Genomic DNA, 26,352 nt, shown 5'->3' with positions numbered 1-26,352 from the left:
GACCTGTAAGATCTAAGCCAAAAACGTAAGTACATATAAAAAAAAGACCTGTAAGTTCGAAGCCAAAAACGTAAGTACATATAAAAAAGACCTGTAAGATCGAAGCCAAAAACGTAAGTACATATAAAAAAAAGACCTGTAAGATCGAAGCCAAAAACGTAAGTACATATAAAAAAAAGACCTGTAAGATCGAAGCCAAAAACGTAAGTACATATAAAAAAAAGACCTGTAAGATCGAAGCCAAAAACGTAAATACATATAAAAAAAAAGACCTGTAAGATCGAAACCAAAAACGTAAGTACATATAAAAAAAAGACCTGTAAGTTCGAAACCAAAAACGTAAGTACATATAAAAAAAAGACCTGTAAGATCGAAGCCAAAAACGTAAGTACATATAAAAAAAAAAAAAAAAAAAAAAAAAGAGCACATATCCTTTAACCACTTAAACCCCGGAAAAATGTACCCCCTTCCTGACCAGAGCACTTTTTGCGATTCGCCAATGCGTCGCTTTAACCGACAATTGCGCGGTCGTGCGACGTGGTACCCAAAACAAAATTGACGTCCTTTTTTTCCCCCACAAATAGAGTTTTCTTTTGGTGGTATTTGATCACCTCTGCGGTTTTTATTTTTTTGCTATAATAAATATCCCCAAAAAAATATATATAAAAAACGTTTTTTTCTCTCAGTTTAGGCCGATACATATTCTTCTACATATTTTTGGTAAAAAATTAATAAAAAAAAAATCGCAATAAGCGTTTATCGATTGGTTTGCGCAAAATTTATAGCGTTTACAAAATAGGGGATAGTTTTATTGCATTTTTATTAATATTTTTTTTTTACTACTAATGGCGGCGATCATCGATTTTTTTTCGCGACTGCGACATTATGGCGGACACTTCGGACAATTTTGACACATTTTTGGGACCATTGTCATTTTCACAGCAAAAAGTGCTAAAAAATTGCACTGATTACTGTGAAAATGACAATTGCAGTTTAGGAGTTAACCACTAGGGGGCACTATAGGGGTTAAGTGTAACCTCATATGTGTTTCTAACTGTAGGGGGGCGGGGCTGGACGTGTGACGTCATTGATCGTCTTTCCCTATATAAGGAAACAGACAGACAGGGAAGGTTTGTTTACACACAGCTCTCCCCGTTCTTCAGCTCCGGTGACCGATCGCGGGACACCAGCGCTGATCGGGTCCGCGGGCGTGGTCACATAGCTTAGGACCAGGTCGCGAGCGCGCCCCGGCGTGCTCGCGACCCCACGGCTGAGCTTAAAGAGACACGTACAGGTACGTGATTGTGCCCAGCCGTGCCATTCTGCCGGCGAATATCGGCGTGAAGGGGTCCTTAAGTGGTTAAGTATAAAAGAAACTCCTTCACTCAACAAAGTGATCCATTGATACAAACATGCCATACAGTGAGGGGAAAAAAGTATTCGACCCCCCTGCTGATTTTGTACATTTTTCCGCTGACAAAGAAATGATCAATCTATAATTTTTATTGGTCGGTTTATTTTAACAGTGAGAGACAGAATAACAACCACCAAAAATATCCAGAAAACGCATTATAAAAAAAGTTATAAATTGATTTGCATTTTAATGAGTGAAATAAGTATTTGATCCCCGATCAATCAGTAAGATTTCTGGCTCCCGGGTGTCTTCTATACAGGTAACAAGTTTAGATTAGGAGCACTCTCTTGAAGGGAGTGCTCTTAATCTTAGCTTGTTACCTGTATAAAAGACACCTGTCCACAGAATCAATCAGATTCCAATCTCTCCACCATGGCCAAGACCAGAAAGCTGTCCAAGAATGTCAGGGACAAGATTGTAGACCTACACAAGGCTGGAATGGGCTACAAGACCATCGCCAAGCAGCTTGGTGAGAGGGTGACAACGGTTGGTGTGATTAATCGCAAAAGGAAGAAACCCAAAATGACTGTCAATCTCCCTCTGGGGCTCCATACAAGATCTCACCTCGTGGAGTTTCAATGATCATGAGAACGGCGAGGAATCCACCCAGAATTACACAGGAGAATCTGGTCAATGATAGAGTTACTGTTAGATGACACACTTTATTGATTGATCCGTTCTGTTGAGCAAAGTGGTTGATATAATATAATATGATATAGGTTTAATTTTGGTCAAGAATTCAGGATTTTTTTTTTTAAGTTGCAGCAGCCATAGATTGTCCTGAACCAAGCACAAGGTTTTCTTATTTTTATATAAATGCAAGTATGTGTGAGCAGAGGCGAGTGGTAAGAACATAAAGGCAAGCGAGCAATGGCAAGAGCAAAGCACAGAAGCAAAAGGGCAGAGAGTAGAGGTGAAACCAAAGAAAAAAGGAACGAGAGGAAGGGAGGACAGGGAGGAAAGGGAAAGAGGAAGGAAGGGGGAAAGAGGATGGAAGGACGGGAAGGAAAGGGAAAGAGGAAGGATGAATGGATCTATCAATAAAGTGTGTCATCTAACAGTAACTCCATCATTGACTGTCCTTCTATCCTCTTTCCCTTTCCTTCCCGTCCTTCCATCCTCTTTCCCTTTCCTTCCATCCTCTTTCCCTTTTCTTCCCATCCTTCCATCCTCTTTCCCTTTCCTTCCCCATCCTTCCATCCTTTTTCCCTTTCCTTCCCCATCCTTCCATCCTCTTTCCCTTTCCTTCCCCATCCTTCCATCCTCTTTCCCTTTCCTTCCCCATCCTTCCATCCTCTTTCCCTTTCCTTCCCCATCCTTCCATCCTCTTTCCCTTTCCTTCCCCATCCTCCCTCTTTCCCTTTCCTTCCCCATCCTCCCTCTTTCCCTTTCCTTCCCCATCCTCCCTCTTTCCCTTTCCTTCCCCATCCTCCCTCTTTCCCTTTCCTTCCCCATCCTCCCTCTTTCCCTTTCATCCTCCCTCTTTCCCTTTCATCCTCCCTCTTTCCCTTTCATCCTCCCTCTTTCCTTCCATCCTCCCTCTTTCCTTCCATCCTCCCTCTTTCCTTCCATCCTCCCTCTTTCCCTTTCCTTCCATCCTCCCTCTTTCCCTTTCCTTCCTTCTTGACGGGAAGGAAAGGGAAAGAGGATGAAAGGAAAGGGAAAGAGGATGAAAGGAAAGGGAAAGAGGATGAAAGGAAAGGTATAGAGGATGGAAGGGCAAGAGGATGGAAGGACGGAAAGGAAAGGGAAAGAGGATGGAAGGACGGGAGGGAAAGAGGATGGAAGGATGGGAGGTAAAGAGGATGGAAGGACGGGAAGGAAAGGGAAAGAGGATGGAAGGACGGAAAGGGAAAGAGGATGGAAGGACGGGAAGGAAAGGGAAAGAGGATGGAAGGACGGGAAGGAAAGGGAAAGAGGATAGATGAAAAGGAAAGAGGAAGGAAGGACAGGAAGAAAAAGGAAAGAGAAGAAGGAAGGGCAGGAAGGAAAGGGAAAGCGAGAAGAAGGAAGGAAAAGGAAGGAAGGGGTAAGAGGAAAGAAGGACAAGAAGGAAAGGGAAAGAGGAAAGAAGGACAAGAAGGAAAGGGAAAGAGGAAAGAAGGACAAGAAGGAAAGGGAAAGAGGAAAGAAGGACAAGAAGGAAAGGGAAAGAGGAAAGAAGGACAAGAAGGAAAGGGAAAGAGGAAAGAAGGACAAGAAGGAAAGGGAAAGAGGAAAGAAGGACAAGAAGGAAAGGGAAAGAGGAAAGAAGGACAAGAAGGAAAGGGAAAGAGGAAAGAAGGACAAGAAGGAAAGGGAAAGAGGAAAGAAGGAAAGGGAAAGAGGAAAGAAGGAAAGGAAAGGAGGAAAGAAGGACAAGAAAGAAAGGGAAAGAGGAAAGAAGGACAAGAAGGAAAGGGAAAGAGGAAGGAAGGACAAGAAGGAAAGGGAAAGAGGAAGGAAAGACGGGAAGGAAAGGGAAAGAGGAAGGAAAGACAGGAAGGAAAGGGAAAGAGGAAGGAAAGACGGGAAGGAAAGGGAAAGAGGATGGAAGGGCGGGAAGGAAAGGGAAAGAGGATGGAAGGGCGGGAAGGTAAGGGAAAGAGGATGGAAGGGCGGGAAGGTAAGGGAAAGAGGATGGAAGGACGGGAAGGAAAGGGAGAGAGCATGGAAGGAAAAGGAAAGAGAAGAAGGAAGGGCAGGAAGGAAAGGGAAAGTGAGAAGAAGGAAAGACAAGGAAGGAAGGGGAAAGAGAAGAAGGAAGGACAGGAATGAGAGGGAAAGTTGCTACTGGTCCGTCATTGGAAATGGTAGCCTTATTGGCCAAAAAAAGCATGCAAGAAGCTCATCGGCCAGTGCTCTATACCAGTTACTCTCAACCACCAGGTGGTGGCCTGCCTCCTCTTAGGCCTCCAGCCAGTTGCAGATCCCTTAACCTCCCATAGTGCCACTTAACCTTCTAAAGTGCCCCTAGGCCCCCTGAGAGTTCTCTGCCCCTGCAGTGCCCCCAGGCAACCACAGTGGCCCCCAGATTGCTGAAGAGTCCACACCCCCTCCATGGTGCCCCCAACTTCATCCCACAGAGCCTCCTCAAGCTTCTACATCCCCCCCCCCCCCCAGCCCCGATTCTTAGAAGAGGCAACTAAATGGTAAATGTACTGCCTTTCCATCAGTAAGCTTAGGTGCCTTCAGGTTTACTGTAAAAAAGCAAATCAGTACCGTCAGCTTCCTATTACTACACTCAGGTTCACGTTCTGCAAACCATCCCTGCATCCTCCATACACACACTGCGGCTATTCCGTGATACTTCGGGTCTCGGGAAAGGGAGAATGACATCATGACCGAGAACCTGACAGGCAGGTTACTAATCACTTAATATCTTAAGTACGGCTAAGCCCGGGACAGACAAGGAAATATTTAGTGACAGGTCACACCGGCGGCGTTCTCACTTGAGGAAGTAGTAGGGTCTAAACAGTAATCTGTTGGTGGAGCGCTGGGAAGCCGAGGCTTTGTAAACACGGCATTACCAAGACCCCTGCTGTAAATATCCGATGCAGGATGAGCTATCCGAGTTATAATACTTTTAGTAGGAGACTGCAGAGGATAACAAGGAGATCTCTCCATGGGGTATAAGTGGTTTAAAGTAAATCGCAAAGTACATTTTTTTTTTCCCTTTTAATAACATACTTACCTGGAATGGAATTGCACAGAGTAGCCCTGATCCTCCTCTACTTGGGTCCCCCGCTTGCACTCCTGGCTCCTCTGCTTCTCGATGTGCCACCATAGGAAGGCGCTTCCTATTGTCGCACACCTGGGTGGCTGGATCCCGGGCCGCGCTGCCTGTGTCCATAGAGTGATGTGAATAATACCCTTTGTCTGGCCAGCATAGGATAGGGGTCCTCTTAGGATCCAGAAGAGGTCTGACATTGAACCAAGGGAGTGAAGGAGAACTGGACGGCGAGGGTTAACATGCGGCACTTGATTAGCAGTCCCCACAGGAAAAAATTGCATTAGCGAGGGACCTAGATGTGGGCACTGGAGGGGCAGAAAAACATGAGCTAGCCACTCCTGCCCCCTCCCCAGCTGGGCATATTAGTGAGCACTAAAGGGGCAGAGAACGCATGAGCTAGCCACTCCTGCCTCCTCCCCATTGAGCACTGTAGTGGCAGAGAAAGCATGAGATAGCCACTCCTGCCCCTTCCCCATTGAGCACTGTAGTGGCAGAGAAAGCACGAGCTAGCCACTCCTGCCTCCTCCCCATTGAGCACTGTAGTGGCAGAGAAAGCACAAGCTAGCCACTCCTGCCCCCTCCCCATTGAGGGCTGTAGTGGCAGAGAAAGCATGAGATAGCCACTCCTGCCCCTTCCCCATTGAGCACTGTAGTGGCAGAGAAAGCACGAGCTAGCCACTCCTGCCCCCTCCCCATTGAGGGCTGTAGTGGCAGAGAAAGCACAAGCTAGCCACTCCTGCCCCCTCCCCATTGAGCACTGTAGTGGCAGAGAAAGCATGAGATAGCCACTCCTGCCCCTTCCCCATTGAGCACTGTAGTGGCAGAGAAAGCACGAGCTAGCCACTCCTGCCCCCTGTCCATTGAGCACTGTAGTGGCAGAGAACGCATGAACTAGCCACTCCTGCCCCCTCCCCATTGAGCACTGTAGTGGCAGAGAAAGCACGAGCTAGCCACTCCTGCCCCCTCCCCATTGAGCACTGTGGTGGCAGAGAACGCATGAACTAGCCACTCCTGCCCCCTCCCCATTGAGCACTGTAGTGGCAGAGAAAGCACGAGCTAGCCACTCCTGCACCCTGCCCATTGAGCACTTTAGTGGCAGAGAAAGCATGAGCCACTCCTGCCCCCTCCCCATTGAGCACTGTAGTAGCAGAGAAAGCACGAGCTAGCCACTCCTGCCCCCTCCCCAGCTGGGCATATTAGTGAGCACTAAAGGGGCAGAGAACGCATGAGCTAGCCACTCCTGCCTCCTCCCCATTGAGCACTGTAGTGGCAGAGAACGCACAAGCTAGCCACTCCTGCCCCCTCCCCATTGAGCACTGTAGTGGCAGAGAAAGCACGAGCTAGCCACTCCTGCCCCCTCCCCATTGAGCACTATAGTGGCAGAGAAAGCACAAGCTAGCCACTCCTGCCCCCTCCCCATTGAGCACTGTAGTGGCAAAGAACGCATAAGCTAGCCACTCCCGCCCCCTGCCCAGCCCAGACCTAACGTGCCTTTACTCCCCAGCTCAGATTGTTAGGAGGTGCATAACCCTACAGGCTCAGGCATCTACTAAACACAAGTAGCAGTTTTGCAAGGACTCGCCCTATAAAAAGGATGCAAAACTGGTGTTCAGCAATGCAGCCTTTAAGCTACAAACCCCATTGGGTGGCGTTAAACAGCCCGGCTTTACCGTACGTCAGTGTGAACTCTACTATCAAGCCATTGGAAAACACTGTTTTGCTGACCCCGTTACACAAATCGCGTAACTAGACCTCTTTGGCACGTCGTCCTTGTGACGAAAGGCTTGGAAAATAAGCATTTAAGCGCGGCTCCGGTGTCAGGTGAAGACCGGCATTGGTTACATTGGTCCAGCTTGACTGCGGGCACATTACGTCGGGTTCGCTGGAAAGGCCTGGGTTAGATTTCCAGAGCTTTGTGTCATTGCTGGGCTGCGAGGAGCACCAGTGATAAACGAGGATCGATGGTTGTTTACCGGAGAAAACAAAGGGTTAAAGTGATTGTAAACCACAGACATGAAATATGAACAAAGCATAGCCCTATACAGTGTGTACTTGTCTCAATCAAGAGCACCAAGTGCGATTTCTGCTTTGTTCTGCTATCGGCATTAATCACTTCTGACAAGTTTTCCTGACACCAGGAGAAAAATGGTGACAGGGGAGGGACCTCCAGCACACCGCCTGTGCTTGACAGCCTCAGCTCTGTTCCCGTGTGCCGTCTGAAGGGGGGGGGGGTGTCCCTTCCCTCCAATCAGCTGTCAGAGTTCTCCTCACCGAGATCTACAGTATGCAATTTCAGCTCTCCGCCCTCTGTTTTCTGACAGCTCAGACAAGCTTTATAAATTCTGGACTGTAAACAGCAGTAGAAATAAGAAGACCAGTACAACTTATATGGCAGGGTTTGCTTCATCTCTGTGTATCACCCGAGGCCAGTCACTTCACTAAACATATGTAAGGGTTACAACCACTTTAGAGGGGAGTGCCACCCAAAAATTGATCTTTTGCTGTCCGGATTCCTCCCACCCCCCCTCCGGTGTCACCTTTCAGGGGGGGTTGGGGACACTGATGGCGGCACTGATGGGCACACAAGAGGCGGCACTCAAGAGGCGTCACCGATGAGGCGGCACCAATATGCCGCACTGATAAGTGGCACTTATGGGCAATGAAAAGCAGCACTCATTGGACACTTCTGAGGCTGCACTGAATTTTATCTTAATGTATTCTATTCATTAAGGTAAAAACCCTTCTGTGTTGTAGAATTTCCTCCAGGCTGTCCCCCCCCCCCCCCCCCCCCACAGTTAAAAGCCCCTTTCACACTCAGCCGCGGCTGAATAAAGGGTTAAATGCGTCCTTGTTGCGATGCTCCTGAAACGATTTGCAGGCACTTTGGCAGTGCTGCCCATGGGCAGGGCATTTTTTTGGGCACTGTATACAGTGCTCCCGCACCGCCCCAAGATGCTGCTTGCAGGACTTTTTCTAACGTCCTGCAAGTGCATCGCCCCAGTAAGAAAGCACTTGGGCTTTCACACTGGAGAGGCATTTTTCAGGCGCTAAAACGCCTTTAGTGTGAAAGGGTCTTCTCGCTCTCCCTTCTCACTGGGAAGATAGATTGATCGCAACAAAAGCTATTGGCTCTTGCTGCTGTCCATCAAATTCTGTGAGGAGGGAGCGGGGGGGGCGGGGTTGAGCCGTACTATAGACACAGTCAGCAGGGCTTGGGATAGAGCCCATAAAAGTGCCCCCACGGGAAGCGCCTTCCTATGGGGGCACTCACTAAAGAGCAGCCAAGAGTGTCAGCGGGGGACCCAAGAGAAGGATTTCTGCAAAACCAGGTAGGTTTGAAATGTTTATTATTTTTTAAAAAAAATTATAAAAAAGGTTTACAGTCACTTTAACAGACCAAAAAAGACCCAATAAGAGATTAACATTTAAATATACTTTAACCACTTAACCCCCGGACCATATTGCTGGTCAAAGACCAGAGCACTTTTTGCGATTCGGCACTGCGTCGCTTTAACTGACAATTGCGCGGCCGTGCGACGTGGCTCCCAAACAAAATTGGCGTCCTTTTTTTTCCCACAAATAGAGCTTTATTTTGGTGGTATTTGATCATCTCTGCGGTTTTTAGTTTTTGCGCTATAAACAAAAATAGAGCGACAATTTTGAAAAAAAAATAATATTTTTTACTTTTTACTGTAATAAATATCCCCCAAAAATATATAAAAAAAATATATAATTTTTTTCCCTCAGTTTAGGCCGATACGCATTCTTCTACTTATTTTTCGTTAAAAAAAAAAAATCGCAATAAGCATTTATTGATTGGTTTGCGCAAAAGCTATAGCGTTTACAAAATAGGGGGTATTTTTATTAATATTTTTTTTTACTAGTAATGGCGGCAATCAGCGATTTTTTTCGGTACTGCGACATTATGGCGGACACTTTGGACACTTTTTTGGGACCATTGGCATTTTTATAGCGATCAGTGCTATAAAAATGCATTGGATTACTATAAAAATGCCACTGGCAGTGAAGGGGTTAACACTAGGGGGCGGGGAAGGGGTTAAACATGTTCCCTGGGTGTGTTCTAACTGTAGGGGGGGCTCACTAGGGGAAATGACCGATCTTCTGTTCATACGTTGTATGATTAGAACATAAGATCAGCATTTCCCCCCTGACAGGACCGGGAGCTGTGCGTTTACACACACAGCTCCCGTTCCCTGCTCTGTAACGAGCGATCGCATGTGCCCGGCGGCGATCGTGCCCGCCGGGCACACGCACAGGAGTCGGGGGCGAGCGCCCCCTAGTGGCCAGCGCGAGAGCCGACGTAGAGCTACGGTCTCTCGCGCAGGAGAGCCGACCTGCCGCCGTAAAACGACGGCGGCAGGTCGGCAACCAGTTAAAGCAAAGAATTGTTTGTATTGCCCACAGCAACATCTCCTTTCTCATTTTCCATATTGCACTACTAATATGCAACAAAGAATCTGGTTACTATAAGCAACAAGAACGCTCAGCCAATCCTCATTACAAAGTGCCCTCAGATTCCTTGTGGATTGATCGTGTGACTGGACCCATGCTTGAGATGGTGTCCTCAATGTACATAAAAGGTGAGATCTCCACCCCCCAAAGTGTAAAAGATCTTACCTCTTAGTGTTATGAATGGCGGTGCCACCCAGGATGATGCGCACACCCGGAGTTGTCCGATTCAGGTTGTAGACGGTTAAAGCCTCTTCGTAGGTAGCTCCGCCCACAATGAACACAATAATATCCTGAGGCCTAAAAGACAAGAGAGTGCCGAATAGGCAAAGGTGTAACATGAGGCGATCAGATAGTCTGCAACTTGCTAATTTACTTCTGTATTACAGTGCTGTCAATTCACACAACGCTTTACATATATCAGGGCTCGACAAATCCCGGGCGCCAGGTCGCCATGGCGACTAGAAATGGTGTCCTGGCGACTTGGCTTGGAAGGTGGGCAAAAAAAAAAATATATATATATTTTTTTTGTGAGCTGGCGCCATCTGGTGGTGAGCCGTTGGTATTACAAGTTATTACCACCAGATGTGTGAGCTGGCGCCATCTGGTGGTGGCCGTTGGTATTACAAGTTAAGCATTACAAGTTAAAAAGCAATTCTAATGTCATTTTTCACTATTTTCACTGCCATCTTCTTCCCTCTAATTAGAACCCCCAAACATTATATATATTTTTTATCCTAACACCCTAGAAAATAAAATGGCGATCGTTGCAATACTTTCTGTCACGCCGTATTTGCGCAGCGGTCTTCCAAGCGCACTTTTTGGGGGAAAAATTACACTTTTTTTTTAATTAAAAAATAAGACCACAGTAAAGTTATCCCCATTTTTTTTATATTATGAAAGATAATGTTACGCCGAGTAAATTCATACCCAACATGTCACGCTTCAAAATTGCGTCCGCTCGTGGAATGCCGACAAACTTTTACCCTTTAAAATCTCCATAGGCGACGTTTAAAAAAAATCTACAGGTTGAATGTTTTGAGTTACAGAGGAGGTCTAGGACTAGGACTAGAATTATTGCTCTCGCTCTACCGATCGCGGCGATACCTCACATGTGTGGTTTGAACACCGTTTACATATGCGGTCGCTGCTCACGTATGTGTTCGCTTCTGTGCGCAAGCTCGTCGGGACGGGGTGCGTTTTCTGGCTCCTAGATTCCAAGCAAATTTGTCAAACCCTGACATATATATTATACATTCATATCAGTCCCTGCCCCCGAGGAGCTTACAATCTAATGTCCTAAATTCACATTCATACGTACTAGGGGCCAATTTAGACTGGAGCTAATTAACAGTATGTTGTTGGAGTATGGGAGGAAACTGGAGTACCCGGAGGAAACCTACAGAGGCACAGGTAGAACATGCAAATTCTATGCAGTTGGTGCCATGATTGGGAGTCGAACCGACGACCTTAGTGCTACCAGGTGGAAGTGCTAACCACTTAACCACTGTGCTGCCCTTAATAATTAGCATCTGCCATTAACCTCTTGAGAGCCGCGCTATAGACGAAAGATGTCTACAGCGCGGCTCTCAACTGTCGGGTGGTCCAGGGACGGCTTCCTGTTTGCATTCCCCCCCGCGCCGCAGAGGGGAAAAGCTGTGCCCCCCGTGTCACGTGGTGCCGATGCGCGAGCCCGGCGGCCGCGATGTCCGCCAGGTACTCGCGATTGGCAGTTACAGAGGCAGGACGTGGAGTTCTGTGTGTAAACACAGAGCTCCACGTCCTGTCAGGGAGAGAAGAGACCGACGCTGTGTCTCTTGTACATAGGGACACCGATCAGTCACCTCCCCCAGTCAGTCCCCTCCCCCCACAGTAAGAATCACTCCCAGGGAACACATTTAACCCCTTATCGTCTCCTAGTGTCAACCCCTTCCCTGCCAGTCACATTTATACAGTAATTAGTGCATTTTTATAGCACTGTTCGCTGTATAAGTGTGAATGGTCCCAAAATAATGTCAAAAGTGTCCGATATGTCCACCGCAATATCGCAAGCCTGACAAAAATCGCAGATTGATTGAACTGCATATAATTTTTGGCAAATAACATGTCCTATAGCTTAGTGAAATCAGTCTATATGGTTCAAAGACGTAAAGTAGAACTATAGGCAAAACTTATTTTCTGTCAATTTGGATAGTGGAAGGGAGGGTCATAACTGCGGTCAAATAGCTAGATTCAGGTACATGTGTGTATCTTTGCGGCGGCGTAGTGTATCGTATTTACGCTACGTCGACGTAAGTCAGAGAGGCAAGTGCTGTATTCACAAAGCACTTGCCTCCTAAGTTACGGCGGCGTAGCTTAAATGGGGCCGGCGTAAGCGCACCCAATTCAAATGAGGATGAGGGGGCGTGTTTTATGTAAATGGATGGTGACCCGACGCGATTGACGTTTTTTACGAACGGCGCATGCGCTGTCCGTGTACATATCCCAGTGTGCATTGCTCCAAAGTACACCGCAAGGACGTATTGGTTTCGACGCGAACGTAAATTACGTCCAGCCCCATTCACGGACGACGTAAAAAATGTAAAATTTTGACGCGGGAACGACCGCCATACTTAACATTGGCTACGCCACCTAGGGGGCAGCTTTATCTTTACGCCAGCGTATCTTTACTGCGATGGGCGCACGTACGTTCGTGAATCGCCGTATCTAGTCATTTACATAATCTACGCCAAACTCAACGGAAGCGCCACCTAGCGGCCAGCGGAAAAATTGCACCCTAAGATACGACGGCGTAGGAGACTTACGCCGCTCGTATCTTAGCCTAATTTAAGCGTATCTGGTTTCCAGAATACGCTTAAATTTACGCCGGCGTAGATTCAGAGTTTACGACGGCGTATCTACTGATACGCTGGCGTAACACTACCTGAATCCAGCTAAAAAGGTTTTCCTCCATCTGTGTCCCATTGCATAGATTTCCCTTCACTTTCTGTCTCATAGCCAAACAGGAAGTGAGAGGAAATCCCTACAAAATTAAGGGAATTTCTTGGGGACCCCCCCAGGTCACCAGAATTAGTGTCCCCATTGGAAGATTTTCCCCTCCATTACTTTTCTGGGGACAACTCAAAATGTGAGGTTTTCTTTTACTTTCAATGATAATGGTAAACATAACAAATAGAGAGGATGAATCTCCATAACAGGGCACAGGAAGCAATAAAAACTGACTGGGGTTCTAATCTCTCTCCACTCTATCCAAAACGAAAAAAAAAAAAAAAAAAAAAAAGGTTTTGCCTTTAGTTATACTTTAAAGGGGTTGTAAAGGTACAATGTTTTCCCTAAATAGCTTCCTTTCCCTTAGTGCAGTCCTCCTTCACTTACCTCATCCTTCCATTTTGCTTTTAAATGTCCTTATTTCTTCTGAGAAATCCTCACTTCCTGTTCTTCTGTCTGTAACTCCACACAGTAATGCAAGGCTTTCTCCCTGGTGTGGAGTGTTGTGCTCGCCCCCTCCCTTGGACTACAGGAGAGTCAGGACACCCACTAACACACAGCTCCTTTCTCTATCTGCAGCATAGAGAGCGTCTGGACTCTCCTTTAGGGAGGGGGGGAGCACGACACTCCACACCAGGGAGAAAGCCTCGCATTACTGTGTGGAGTTACAGACAGAAGAACAGGAAGTGAGGATTTCTCAGAAGAAATAAGGACATTTAAAAGCAAAATGGAAGGATGAGGTAAGTGAAGGAGGACTGCACTAAGGTAATGGAAGCTATTTAGGAAAAAATAAATAAAAATTGTACCTTTACAACCCCTTTAAGCCTCACACACACTGGGGTAAGGATCTCGCGCCAACGAAATGATATAAAAACTATGTCAAAAAGCTGCTCCCCTGAAAATTCAAAAAAGAATGGACATGTAGAAGGAAAATGGATAGGGGGGCGCTAATAGTTAATTTGTGAAAATCCAAGTAAACACTATACAATTACAATAAAGTGCCTGTGCATAATGTGCAAAAAATGTAAATTTTAGCCATAAAGAACAATCACAGAATGAATGTGTTTGTATTGCGAAACTTATCTATAATGATATACTAAAAAAATATAAATTTAAAGTGCATGTGCAATGAAGACAAAGAATAAGAATGATTAAAGTGAATGAATCACACAATTTAAACCATAAAAATAGAAAATACACAAAAATAGAAAAAATATTCCGTGAGCTAAATAAATTAAATTGCAAATGTCCATAAGTTCCCTGATCGACACTGCATGTGTGATAATTGTAAGCAGTGGCGGCTGGTGCTCAAAATATTTGGGGGGGCGCAAAGGAAAAAAAAAATTGCAGTCTCACTGTGCCCAAACGCAGCCACTGTTACATGCCATCAAACGCAGCCACTGTTACATGCCATCAAACGCAGCCACTGTTACATGCCATCAAACGCAGCCACTGTTACATGCCATCAAACGCAGCCACTGTGCCATCAATTTGCACCACTGTGCCATGCCATCAAATGCAGCCACTGTGCCATGCCATCAAATGCAGCCACTGTGCCATCAATTCGCACCACTGTGCCATGCCATTAAACGCAGTCACTGTGCCATGCCATTAAACGCAGTCACTGTGCCATGCCATCAAATGCAGTCATTGTGCCATCAATTTACACCACTGTGCCATGCCATTAAACGCAGTCACTGTGCCATGCCATCAAATGCAGTCACTGTGCCATCAATTTGCACCACTGTGCCATGCCATTAAACGCAGTCACTGTGCCATCCATTGTCACCACTGTGCCATGCCATTAAACGCAGCCACTGTGCCATACATTGTCACCACTGTACCATGCCATTAAACGCAGCCACTGTGCCATCCTTTGTCACCACTGTGCCATACATTATCACCACTGTGCCATACATTGTCACCACTGTGCCATGCCATTAAACGCAGCCACTGTGCCATCCCCATTGTCACCACTGTGCCATGCCATTAAACGCAGCCACTGTGCCATACATTGTCACCACTGTGCCATACATTGTCACCACTGTGCCCTTTAATGGTCGCCGCTGTGCCAATTGTCCCCACTGTGCCCTGTAAATTGCTTTCTTCCCCCTCCGCCCGGCACTTACCTTTACTGGAGTCAGGCATCCACGTCCCACGATGTCTTCTCCCGCCCTCGATGACTGACAGGCGTCTCAGCCAATCAGGTTACTGGTAGCCAGAACCGGCCAACCTGATTGGCTGAGGCGCCTGTCATCTTATTCAAGGGGCGTACAGTCTGTGCGCTCCGAGAATAAGCTTCCGGGACCCGGGGGCTGTATTGGGAAAGCCTATCAGAGCCGCTGGCTTTGATAGACATTTCCGTACATCCAACCAGCTGGCGTTATTCAGATGGCCGGACATTGAGCGCCGACCATCTGAATAACAGCGGCGAAAATAACATAGATTCGTGCAATGCATGAATCTATGTTATTTCACTCAGTGGCGGTGAGAGCCAGAGGGGGCGGCGCTCCAGCGCCCTCTATGGACGAACCGCCACTGATTGTAAGATAAAACAGGATGTCCACCTTCACCACTTTTATCACCCGATAGTGCATAAAAAGATGGCCCCTTACCGCATGTAGTTGACCTTTTTAACTAAAAAGAGGTCAAATAAGGCTTAGTTGTCACCATGGACAAAAACGTGGATAATCTGAGATTCCTGTTGGTCCGCTGGTTAGGGCATCATATGAATAAAAACAGAGAGATGCCACCATAGCATAATAACGTTTTATTTAGGATAAAAACATACACAGTGGGGAAAATGAAGGCTTACTTGAAAAGTGCCCACATCCCGGCACTGAGGCTTTGGGCTAGTAGATCAGAATGTCAGTCCTGAAAAACGATCAAGTGAGGAGCGATGTCCGCGCCGGTGGAAGCTACAGCGTGCGTGTCAACTCGCAAAGGCTGAGAACCAGCTGGACAGGAAGCTGTGCGTGGTCTGCGTGTCGCCTCTCGCTAGAGATACACACATGTACCTGAATCTAGCTATTTGACCGCAGTTATGACCCTCCCTTCCACTATCCAAATTGACAGAAAATAAGTTTTGCCTATAGTTCTACTTTACGTCTTTGAACCATATAGACTGATTTCACTAAGCTATAGGACATGTTATTTGCAGTTCAATCAATCTGCGATTTTTGTCAGGCTTGCGATATTGCAGCGGACATATCGGACACTTTTGACATTATTTTGGGACCATTCACATTTATACAGCGAACAGTGCTATAAATATGCACTGATTTAATTTATTTAGCTCACGGAATATTTTTTCTATTTTTGTGTATTTTCTATTTTTATGGTTTAAATTGTGTGATTCATTCACTTTAATCATTCTTATTCTTTGTCTTCATTGCACATGCACTTTAAATTAATATTTTTTTAGTATATAATTATAGATAAGTTTCGCAATACAAACACATTCATTCTGCGATTGTTCTTTATGGCTAAAATTTTCATTTTTTGCACATTATGCACAGGCACTTTATTGTAATTGTATAGTGTTTACTTGGATTTTCACAAATTAACTATTAGCGCCCCCCTATCCATTTTCCTTCTACATGTCCATTCTTTTTTGAATTTCCAGGGGAGCAGCTTTTTGACATAGTTTTTATATCATCCTTCCTCACACACACTATTCGCTTTTTTTTCCGTTGTACAAAAAAAAACAAAAAACCTGGTCGGCTCCAATCGGGGCCGCGATACTAACTTTACAAAGTTAGTATAGCGATCTCCCCCACTGAGCTATTGTGTTCTGACAGGGGGACGCCCCAGAACACTCCGATCACGATCTCTGCCATTGGCTGAGAGTGCTGATCGATAGTGGGTCGGCTGCTTGTTTCCCAGCACGCACGTCCGACATAAACGCGGGCCGACAAAGGTTTCCCCGATATTCAGTCCGTGTGTACCTGGGCTTTAGGCCGGCAATAGACGGCGCAGATTTCATTCTTGCAACCATGGGGAAAGCCATCCCAGCTGGGAGAAGACAGTCCAGCAGGCTGGTGGTACCCAAGCTGATCGAGCGATCAACCTGGTACATTCAGCCTGCGCACTAGACAAGACTCGAACCGTCTATGACCGGCCTAAGTTTATGTTCTATGCACTTTTTTAGGCAGATTCAGAGCAAGTTACGCTGGCGTATCAGTAGATATGCCGTCATAACTCTGAATCTGCGCCGTCGTAACTCTGAATCTGCGCCGTCGTAAATTTAAGTGTATTCTGGAAACCAGATACGCTTAAATTAGGCTAAGATACGAGCGGCGTAAGTCTCCTACGCCGTCGTATCTTAGGGTGCAATTTTTCCGCTGGCCGCTAGGTGGCGCTTCCGTTGAGTTTGGCGTAGAATATGTAAATGACAAGATACGCCGATTCACGAACGTACGTGCGCCCGTCACAGTAAAGATATGCCATTTCCGTAAGAGGTACGCCGGAGTAAAGATAAAGCTGCCCCTAGTTGGCCTAGTCAATGTTAAGTATGGCCGTCGTTCCCGCATCGAAATGTGAAAATTTTCCGTTGTTTGTGTAAGTCGTCCGTGAATGGGGCTGGACGTAATTTACGTTCACGTCGAAACCAATACGTCCTTGCGGCGTACTTTGGAGCAATGCACACTGGGATATGTCCACTGACGGCGCATGCGCCGTTCGTAAAAAACGTCAATCACGTCGGGTCACCAATAATTTACATAAAACACGCCCCCTCATCCTCATTTGAATTAGGCGTGCTTACGCCGGCCCCATTTACGCTACGCCGCAAGTTAGGAGGCAAGTGCTTTGTGAATACAGCACTTGCCTCTCTGACTTATGGCGGCGTATCGTAAATACGAAACGCTACGCCGCAGGAAAGATGCGCCGCCGTACCTGAATCTAGGTAAGAGACATAGTTTGATCAGCACGCTGGGGCTACAAAATTGTATGCAAATAGCAACCGCTGTCTGCAGTCGGCAGCAAAGCCTTCCACCGATATGGATGCAGCTTCTTTCTTGCCAATGTGAGAGCGGCTTCAATACACAAGACTTGCTTCCTCTTCTGAGATCTTGCTCCATCGTGTGTGTGACCTGATAGCACTGGAATCAGTCATGAGGTTGCCGAGGCCATTATGACCACTCTCTTTCTTTGGATTTTCTATTTTGAATGTTTGAAGGACACCCTGAGCCTCAGAGCGCCTGTATTTTGGGAGTGCCGGATTTACCAGCCATTTGTTATCTGGATATCGTAGTTCAGATCGGTGTTTCTCTGTGCTGTTATTATGACCACTTTGTACATTAGCTTGAAAATACTGTATCTGTGTGTGGGACTGTGGCAGGCAGCTTTCTGTACTAACAAGATGAGAATAGGTGCAAGTTCTCCCTGTGGGTTTACAACCACTTTAAGGTACAGCACGATGATGTGGTTCCCAACATGTTTCGCCCTCTAATGGGGCTTCCTCAGGGGGTGCTGTCCAGTAAGAGAGCAATTCTAACAGAGCCTTCTAACAAGAAACATAACATACGTCATCGTGATTTGATAGTTAAAATATATCTTTTATTCAATATTTGTTATGTGTGTGTGCATACAATTCTCAAAAATTCTCCCATATTCTGGGGTAAGTTGGAGAATTTGAGACTTGTGTACACACACACACACACACACACACGATAAATATTGAATAAAAATATACATTTTAACTATCAAATCACGATAATGTATGTACTATGTTTTTTTGTTAGAAGGCTCAGATTTTCACTGGACAGCATCCCCTTAGGAAGCCCCATTATAGGGTAAAACATGTTGAAAACCACATCATCGTGCTGTACATTAACCACTTAAGCCCCGGACCATATTGCTGGTTTGCTATTTTCTTCCTCAGGTTTAGGCCGATACGTATTCTGCTACATATTTTCCGTAAAAAAAAAAAAAAAATCGCAATAAGCGTTTATTAGTTGGTTTGCGCAAAAGTTATAGCGTTTACAAAATAGGGGGTAGTTTTATGGCATTTTTATTAATATTTTTTTTTTTACTAGTAATGGCGGCGATCAGCGATTTTTTTTCGGTACTGCGACATTATGGCCGACGCTTCGGACACATTTTTGGGACCAATGGCATTTTTATAGCGATCAGTGCTATAAAAATGCATGCGATTACTATAAAAATGCCACGGGCAGGGAAGGAGTTAACACGAGGGGGCGGGGAAGGGGTTAAGTATGTTCCCTGGGTGTGTTCTAACTGTAGGGGGGGTGGACTGACATGGGGAAATGACCGATCTTCTGTTCATACATTGTATGAACAGACGGTCAGGCATTTCTCTCCCTGACAGGCCCGGGAGCTGTGTGTTTACACACACAGCTCCCGGTCCCCGCTCTGTAACGATCGATCGTGGGTGCCCGGCGGCGATCGCGCCTGCCGGGCACGCGCACGGGGGGGGCGCACGCGCCCCTAGTGGCCGATTAGAGAGTCGACGTATAGCTACGTGATCTCGCGCAGGGGAGCCGACCTGCCGCCGTATAACTGCGGCGGCTGGTCGGCAAGTAGTTAAAAAGGCACCCCAAACACAGATCACAAATGCACCATGTGATTTAGTGCGGTGAGTTTTCGAAGATAGCACATCCACTTTTTTTTTCCCCGACGGGCACCGCACAGGAACGTGACATGCATTCCTATGTGAGTCTGGTGTGGAATGGCCCTAAAACTAGAAGTGAAGGGAAATCTTCCCAGTGGAGACAACGACAACGAGACAACGACTACAATAAAAACCCGATCGAATTCTCCAATGCAGTATTAATAAAGCTGTATTTTGTGTTTCTATTGGAGTGATTTGCTTTCACATCTTGTCCCAGCAATACCACTAAACAGGTTTTCTTGTGTTTCTCAGGACTCTTACCTGTCTCTCAGAGTGCTGGGCCCCACATAAGGGTACAGGTTGTCTTTCTTGTGTTTCTCAGGACTCTTACCTGTCTCTCAGAGTGCTGGGCCCCACATAAGGGTACAGGTTGTCTTTCTTGTGTTTCTCAGGACTCTTACCTGTCTCTCAGAGTGCTGGGCCCCACATAAGGGTACAGGTTGTCTTTCTTGTGTTTCTCAGGACTCTTACCTGTCTCTCAGAGTGCTGGGCCCCACATAAGGGTACAGGTTGTCTGTCTTGTGTTTCTCAGGACTCTTACCTGTCTCTCAGAGTGCTGGGCCCCACATAAGGGTACAGGTTGTCTTTTAGTTTCCCTTTGATCAGCTTGTCCAGGGTTTCCAGGAGGAGCGGATGGTGTTGGGTGTAAACATTCTCCACCCCCTGTATAACAACAAATGGGCATATCAACAATCAACTCCTAGCTGAATGCCAGGCAGATACTAAAGAGCCGGTTCACACTGCTGCGATTCGGGAACCATGCGAATCCACTGCGGGGTTCCCGCATCGCAAGTCTCCCGGCGGCAGTTCACGCTGCCCTATGCAAAGGGCTGGGACTGTCAATTAAAAGTTAATGACAACCCAAAAGCAGTTCGCATATGGCAGTGCGACCTGCAAATTCGGACAGGGATCGCATGGGTGTGAATCCCATGCGATCTGATTCTGCCGCAGACCAAAAAAAAGGGATGCGGTGCGAGTTTGCTCCGAACGCGATGCAAATTCAACCATACCAATCTGTATGGCTGGAATCGCATTGCACAAAGATCGCATGCGATTAGCGCTACAGTGCGGTGCGAATCACATCCGATGTCGGACATCGCACCGGTGGGAACCGGCCCTAAAGAAAATAAACAAACGAATGAAGCTCTGTATGCATTAATAAATCATTATATGTATTACCGTATATACGCGAGTACAAGCCGAGTTTCTCAGCCAATCTTTTTGTGCTGAAAATGCCCCCCTCGGCTTATACTCGAGTCACCTTTTTGTGCCTGATCTCCCGGACTTTGGGGACCCGGTACCGGCCGGACGTAGGTCCCCTGGACACATGTAGCCCCATTTCTCCTCTACAAGTGTGCAAAGTTTGTTGTCTGGGGTATATACGGCCGGGGAGAACCGATTTTTCAAAGCCGGGCACCCTTTCTATAGACTCCCATGTTAAACGTCAGTCTAGGCATGGGCACAGTGAGGCATGGGCACAGCGAGGCATGCAGATGCACACCCTAGGCTTATACTCGAGTCAATACGTTTTCCCATTTTTTTGTGGTAAAATTAGGTGCCTCAGCTTATACTTGAGTATATATATATTTTTTAAATGTATGCAATATATATGTAGGGGTTCAACGGATCACAGTTGATCCGTGATCCGAACGGGTCACCCCCTGCGTATCGGAACACACTGTGATCCGCGGATTGCCACGGCTCCGGAGCTAGGCCGAAGCCGCGGCCTTTCCTAATGTTACGGCAGCGGCTCCGGAGCTAGGCCGAAGCCGCAGCCTTTCCTAATGTTATGGCCGCGGATTCGGCCTACATCCGGAGCCGCGACCATAACGCTAGGAAAGGCCGCGGCTTCGGCCTAGCTCCGGAGCCGCAGGAATAACATTAGGAAAGGCCGCGGCTTCGGCCTAGCTCCGGAGCCGCGGCCATCTTGGTACTACCTGGAGGGGTGGGTCTCTGTACTGAGAGGAGGGGGGGGTCACTGTCCTGAGGAGGGGGGGGTCACTGTCCTGAGGAGGGGGGGGGGTCTCTGTACTAAGAGGAGGGGGGGGGGGGGTCTCTGTACTAAGAGGAGGGGGGGGGTCTCTGTACTAAGAGGAGGGGGGGGGTCTCTGTACTAAGAGGAGGGGGGGGTCTCTGTACTAAGAGGAGGGGGGGGGGTCTCTGTACTAAGAGGAGGGGGGGGGTCTCTGTACTAAGAGGAGGGGGGGGGTCTCTGTACTAAGAGGAGGGGGGGGGTCTGTACTAAGAGGAGGGGGAGGGGTCTCTGTACTAAGAGGAGGGGGGGGGGTCTCTGTACTAAGAGGAGGGGGGGGGTCTCTGTACTAAGAGGAGGGGGGGGGGTCTCTGTACTAAGAGGAGGGGGGGGGTCTCTGTACTAAGAGGAGGGGGGGGGTCTCTGTACTAAGAGGAGGGGGGGGGTCTCTGTACTAAGAGGAGGGGGGGGGTCTGTACTAAGAGGAGGGGGAGGGGTCTCTGTACTAAGAGGAGGGGGGGGGGTCTCTGTACTAAGAGGAGGGGGGGTCTCTGTACTAAGAGGAGGGGGGGGGTGTCTGCACCGACGGGGTACTATAGTTGGTGGGGGGGGGGGGGGGGAGGAGATGTGGATATTACAGTGGGGAAGATTTTTTTTTTTGCCGATCCGAAAAATGATCTGATCCGTGACTCCTGATCCGAGGAACGATCCGAACCGTGAGTTTTTTGATCCGTTGCACCCTTACTAAGGACTAATGGCCGAAACGCATGGGATTTTCTTTACAGCTTTGTACGTGTATTTAATAAAGAAATACCATTTTAGATGTCATCCGGAGTGCCGACCATCCCTTTCCAACATCCAGAGGATGCTTTGCATTTTCTCTATGAATGCAAAGCGGTCTCTGTTTGGAAGAGGTGGGGGGGCGATATTGTCATGATCTCCACCTTGTTCAGAGAACACTTTGCATTCGCTGTAAAAATGTAAATCGTTCTTTGAATGGCACCCGTACCCGACAGCGAGAATCACTGCATTAGCAGTGGTTACTACAGTGATTCGGCGCTTCCACAGGCACCAGCCAGATACACAATACGTATACTTACATAGGTTCAAGCTGGAACTAAGGGCCAGATTCACAAATGAGATACGCCGTCGTTTCTCCTGATACGCCGTCATATCTCTGTTTCTATCTATGCGGCTGATTCATAGAATCAGTTACGCATAGATATCCCTAAGATCCGACAGGTGTAATTGTTGTACACTGTCGGATCTTAGGATGCAGTACCGCGGCCGCCGCTGGGGGGAGTTTGCGTCGTAAACCAGCGTCGGGTATGCAAATTAGGAGTTACGGCGGATCCACGACTGTTTTTCGCATTCGCTACGTCGCCGCTAGTCTAGTTTCCCGTCGCAAAGTTACACTTTTTTTTTGGTGCCTTAACTTTAGTCAGCAAGTGTATTGCTGTCTAAAGTATGGCCGTCGTTCCCGCGTCGAAATTTAAAAATCAACGTCCTTTGCGTAAGCCGTCCGGGAATACGGAAGTGCGCGTCGCCATTCAAAAAAATGATGTCACGGCGCGCAAAGCACGGCGGGAGTTAGGAAACGGAGCATGCGCAGTAGGTCCGGCGCGGGAGCCCGCCTAATTTAAATGGCACACGGCCATTTGAATTGGCCCGCCTTGCGCCGGAGGCCGTGGGCGTAGTTTTCATCGCAAGTGCTTGGTGAATCAGGCACTTGCGATGAAAAATTGCGGCGGTGTAACGTATCTAGGATACGTTACACCGCCGCAATTCTACGTGAATCTGGCCCAAAGTATCTATGTGGGAATATCGATTACGAGCAGAATCCGTTCCAGGAGAATGCTCGTAATCCAAAGCACTTGTATATCAAAGCGAGATTCCCCATAGAAGTCAATGGAAACTAAGGTAATTAGTTCCGCATTGACTTCTACGGCCATGCAATACCGCATGTGGCCAGAGGTGGGGGGGGGTGCCGGAGAGCCTCAGGGACAGCTCGGCTGATCCTGGAAACACTCAGGAACAGAGTATTTCTGAGTGATTCGGAGTGTCACCGGCGCCCCCACACCTCTGGCTAAATGCGGTATTGCACATCCCATTAGCTTGAATTCTGCTCGTTTTGCGAGACAACACTCGCGAACCAAGTCCAATTTATTTTTTAAAGTTGCTCGTCTTTCAAAGCGCTCGTTAATCGCGTTACTCGTAAACCAAGGTTCCACTGTACCTGGTATTCATCTTTGACGGTTCGATGGCCAGTCTCACCCAAAACTGACCCGTTACATCTGGGCAGATGGAGGGCTGAGCCAGCAACTGGCCTGGCATCAGCTCGCTGCAGCTACCAGCTATACACCCAATGCATTAGGACCTCCTGCATTGTGTACAATGAAAGTTTTAAACAGAATCCAATGCGGAGAGCCAGATCTCCATGTAATCACTTCAGCATGTAGGCAGAGCTGGGTTCACCTTTACAGATAGCCAATGCCAGTGGGTGATCCAAGCCACCAGCATCAACCACCATATCTACTTCCAGACTTCCAGTAAACCTACAGCCAAGGATAAAGTATAAAAATTTGGATTCCCACCAACCTTGAGTCCCTTGAAGAACTGTTTGGTAATGGCCACCGCATCTTTCGGGCTGAAGAGGTCGCTGTCTCTGACCCGCTTCCCGCCGAACTCCAACACCGCAGACACCAGCTGTCATTAGGATGGGAACACAAACATATCAGGGGGTTAGCAGAATTAAAAGGACTTCCTCAAAGTTTTTTAAGGCTAAGACCCCTTTCACACTGGGGCGCTTTTCAGGCGTCTTATCGCTAAAAATAGCGCCTGAAAAAGCGCCCCAAGTGCTTTCACACGGGGCGGAGCGCTTGCAGGAAAAAATAGGATTTTTGTACTCACCGTAAAATCCATTTCTCTGAGTTCATAGACGGACACAGCCTTCATTGACATTAGGGTTATGCTTCTTCCTACCAAAATCTCCTGGTAAGAAGAAGCATAACCCTAAGGTCAATGAAGGCTGTGTCCGTCTATGAACGAAAGAGAAAAATAAATAAAATAAGGACGGGAAAAGTCCTGCAAGCATCTTTGGGGCAGTGCGGGAGCGCTGTATACACCGCTCCTAAAATGCCCTGCCCATTCAAATGAACGGGCAGTGCTGCGGAAGTGCCTGCAAAGCACATCGGCAGCGCCGCAACACAGGCGCTTTGTATCCCTTTCTTCGGACGCCAACAGGGGTAAGAACGGCGAAAAACACCGACATAACAGCGGTAAAGCGCCGCCAAAACTAGCAGCGATTTACCGCCGGCAACACCCCAGTGTGAAAGTAGCCTTATAGTAAAGGCTTTGTATGCGATGCCACCAGGTGAGAGATCGGCCTGTATGAATGTGCCATACGCTAACAAATTATAAGCCTAATACAAGATAAAATATACAGCAGAAGCACCAGACCAAAAAATGGCGAAGGAGTGCAAATTACTTAAATTGTACATCATAAAAATCATATAAAACAGCCAACATGTTTCGAAGGCCAACAACACTCCCCCTTCCTCAGGGCTCCGTAGACTTTAACCACTTAAAGAGGAGTTCCACCCTAAAAATTTACCTCCGCTTAACCCACTCCTCGCCCCCTTACATGCCACATTTGGCATGTAATTTTTTTGGGGGGGGAGTGGGGGCTTCATGAGAAGGGGACTTCCTGTCCCACTTCCTCCTCCACTTCCTCCTTCCGCCGAGGGGCTGCAAAGGCAGCCCCTCCCTGTAGGCGATCGCCTGGGACACGTGACAGGTCCTAGGCGGTCGCCTGTCCAATCAAACAGCGCAGCGCCGGGCCGCGCATGCGCAGTGCCGCTCGCGCATGCGCAGTGGGTGCCCGGCCGTGAAGCCGAAAGCTGTCACGGCCGGGTGCCCACAGTGACAATGAAGACGCCGGCCGGGGAGGGGGGGAGAGGAGCGGAGCCCCGGCCAGCGCGTCGCTGGAACGTGGAGCAGGTAAGTGTCTGTTTATTAAAAGCCAGCAGCTACACTTTTTGTAGCTGCTGACTTTTAATAAACTTAAAAAATGGGTGGAAAACCCCTTTAAGCCCCAGACCATTATGCAGCTAAAGGACCAGGCCCCTTTTTGCGATTCGGCACTCCGTCGCTTTAACTGACAATTGCGCGGTCGTGCGACGTGACTCCCAAACAAAATTGACGTCCTTTTTTCCCCCACAAATAGAGCTTTCTTTTGGTGGTATTTGATCACCTCTGCGGTTTTTTTGCTATAATAAATATAAAAAACATATTTTTTTCCTCAGTTTAGGCCGATACGTATTCTTCTACATTATTTTGGTAAAAAAAAAAAAAATCGCAATAAGCGTTTATCGATTGGTTTGCGCAAAATTTATAGCGTCTACCAAATAGGGGATAGTTTTGTTGCATTTTTATTAATATTTTTTTTTTCTAGTAATGGCGGCGATCAGCGATTTTTATCTGCGACTGCGACTGCGACATTATGGCGGACACATCGGACACTTTTGACACATTTTTGGAACCAGTCATTTTTACAGCGAACAGTGCTATAAAAATGCACTGATTACTGTAAAAATGACACTGGCAGTGAAGGGGTTAACCAGGAGGGGCGCTGTAGGGGTTAAGTGTGCCCTAAGGGAGTGATTCTTACTGTGGGGAGGCGGGGCTGGGCGTGTGACGTCACTGATCGTCGGTCCCTATGACAGGGAACAGACGATCAGTGACAGGCTCACTAGGAAGCACGGGGAGAGGTTTGTTTACACTTACCTCTCCCCGTTCTTCCTCTCTGTGACCGGTGTCTGGTGTCCTGCTGTTCCCGCAGGGACGGTCATAGAGAAGAGGACCGGGGGCGCGCTCTCGACCATGGCTGGGATCTTAAAGGGCACATACATGTACGCCCTTGTGCCCAGCCGTGCCATTTTGTCGACGTATATCGTCATGTGGCGGCCCTCAAGCGGTTAAAGTGGTTGTACACCTTTACAGACCACTTTTCCCTACAGGTGAGCCCATAATAAGGCTTACCTGTAGGTACTGGAAATATCTCCTAAACCCTGCATTTACCATATACGAGGTCATCGGCGCATGCGCACTGAATAAAAAGGGCATGATCATGTTCCAGTGGGGGGGGGGGGGGGGGGGAGATG

The 26,352-nt window shown here is 47.6% G+C and overlaps 1 protein-coding gene across 2 annotated transcripts in view; it reads right to left on the bottom strand.

Annotated features, from left to right (window-relative positions):
• Positions 1 to 26,352, bottom strand: part of VPS45 (vacuolar protein sorting 45 homolog) — an 85,973-nt gene that overhangs the window by 8,430 nt on the left and 51,191 nt on the right. For both annotated transcript variants that reach the window (XR_005744830.1, XM_040333747.1), the window contains exons 12-14: positions 23,789 to 23,896; positions 19,760 to 19,881; positions 9,765 to 9,896 (exon numbers count right to left, since the gene is read on the bottom strand). Coding sequence is in view for 1 of the 2 variants with exons in the window: in XM_040333747.1 (XP_040189681.1) it covers positions 9,765 to 9,896; positions 19,760 to 19,881; positions 23,789 to 23,896 (362 nt within the window). In the remaining variant the exon portion in view is untranslated. The remainder of the gene's footprint in view (positions 1 to 9,764; positions 9,897 to 19,759; positions 19,882 to 23,788; positions 23,897 to 26,352) is intronic.

This window comes from Rana temporaria, chromosome 13 (genome assembly GCF_905171775.1).
Source record: "Rana temporaria chromosome 13, aRanTem1.1, whole genome shotgun sequence".
NCBI lineage: Eukaryota > Metazoa > Chordata > Amphibia > Anura > Ranidae > Rana > Rana temporaria.
Note: the sequence above shows the minus strand (reverse complement) of the source record. Positions and strands in the feature narration are given on the sequence as shown.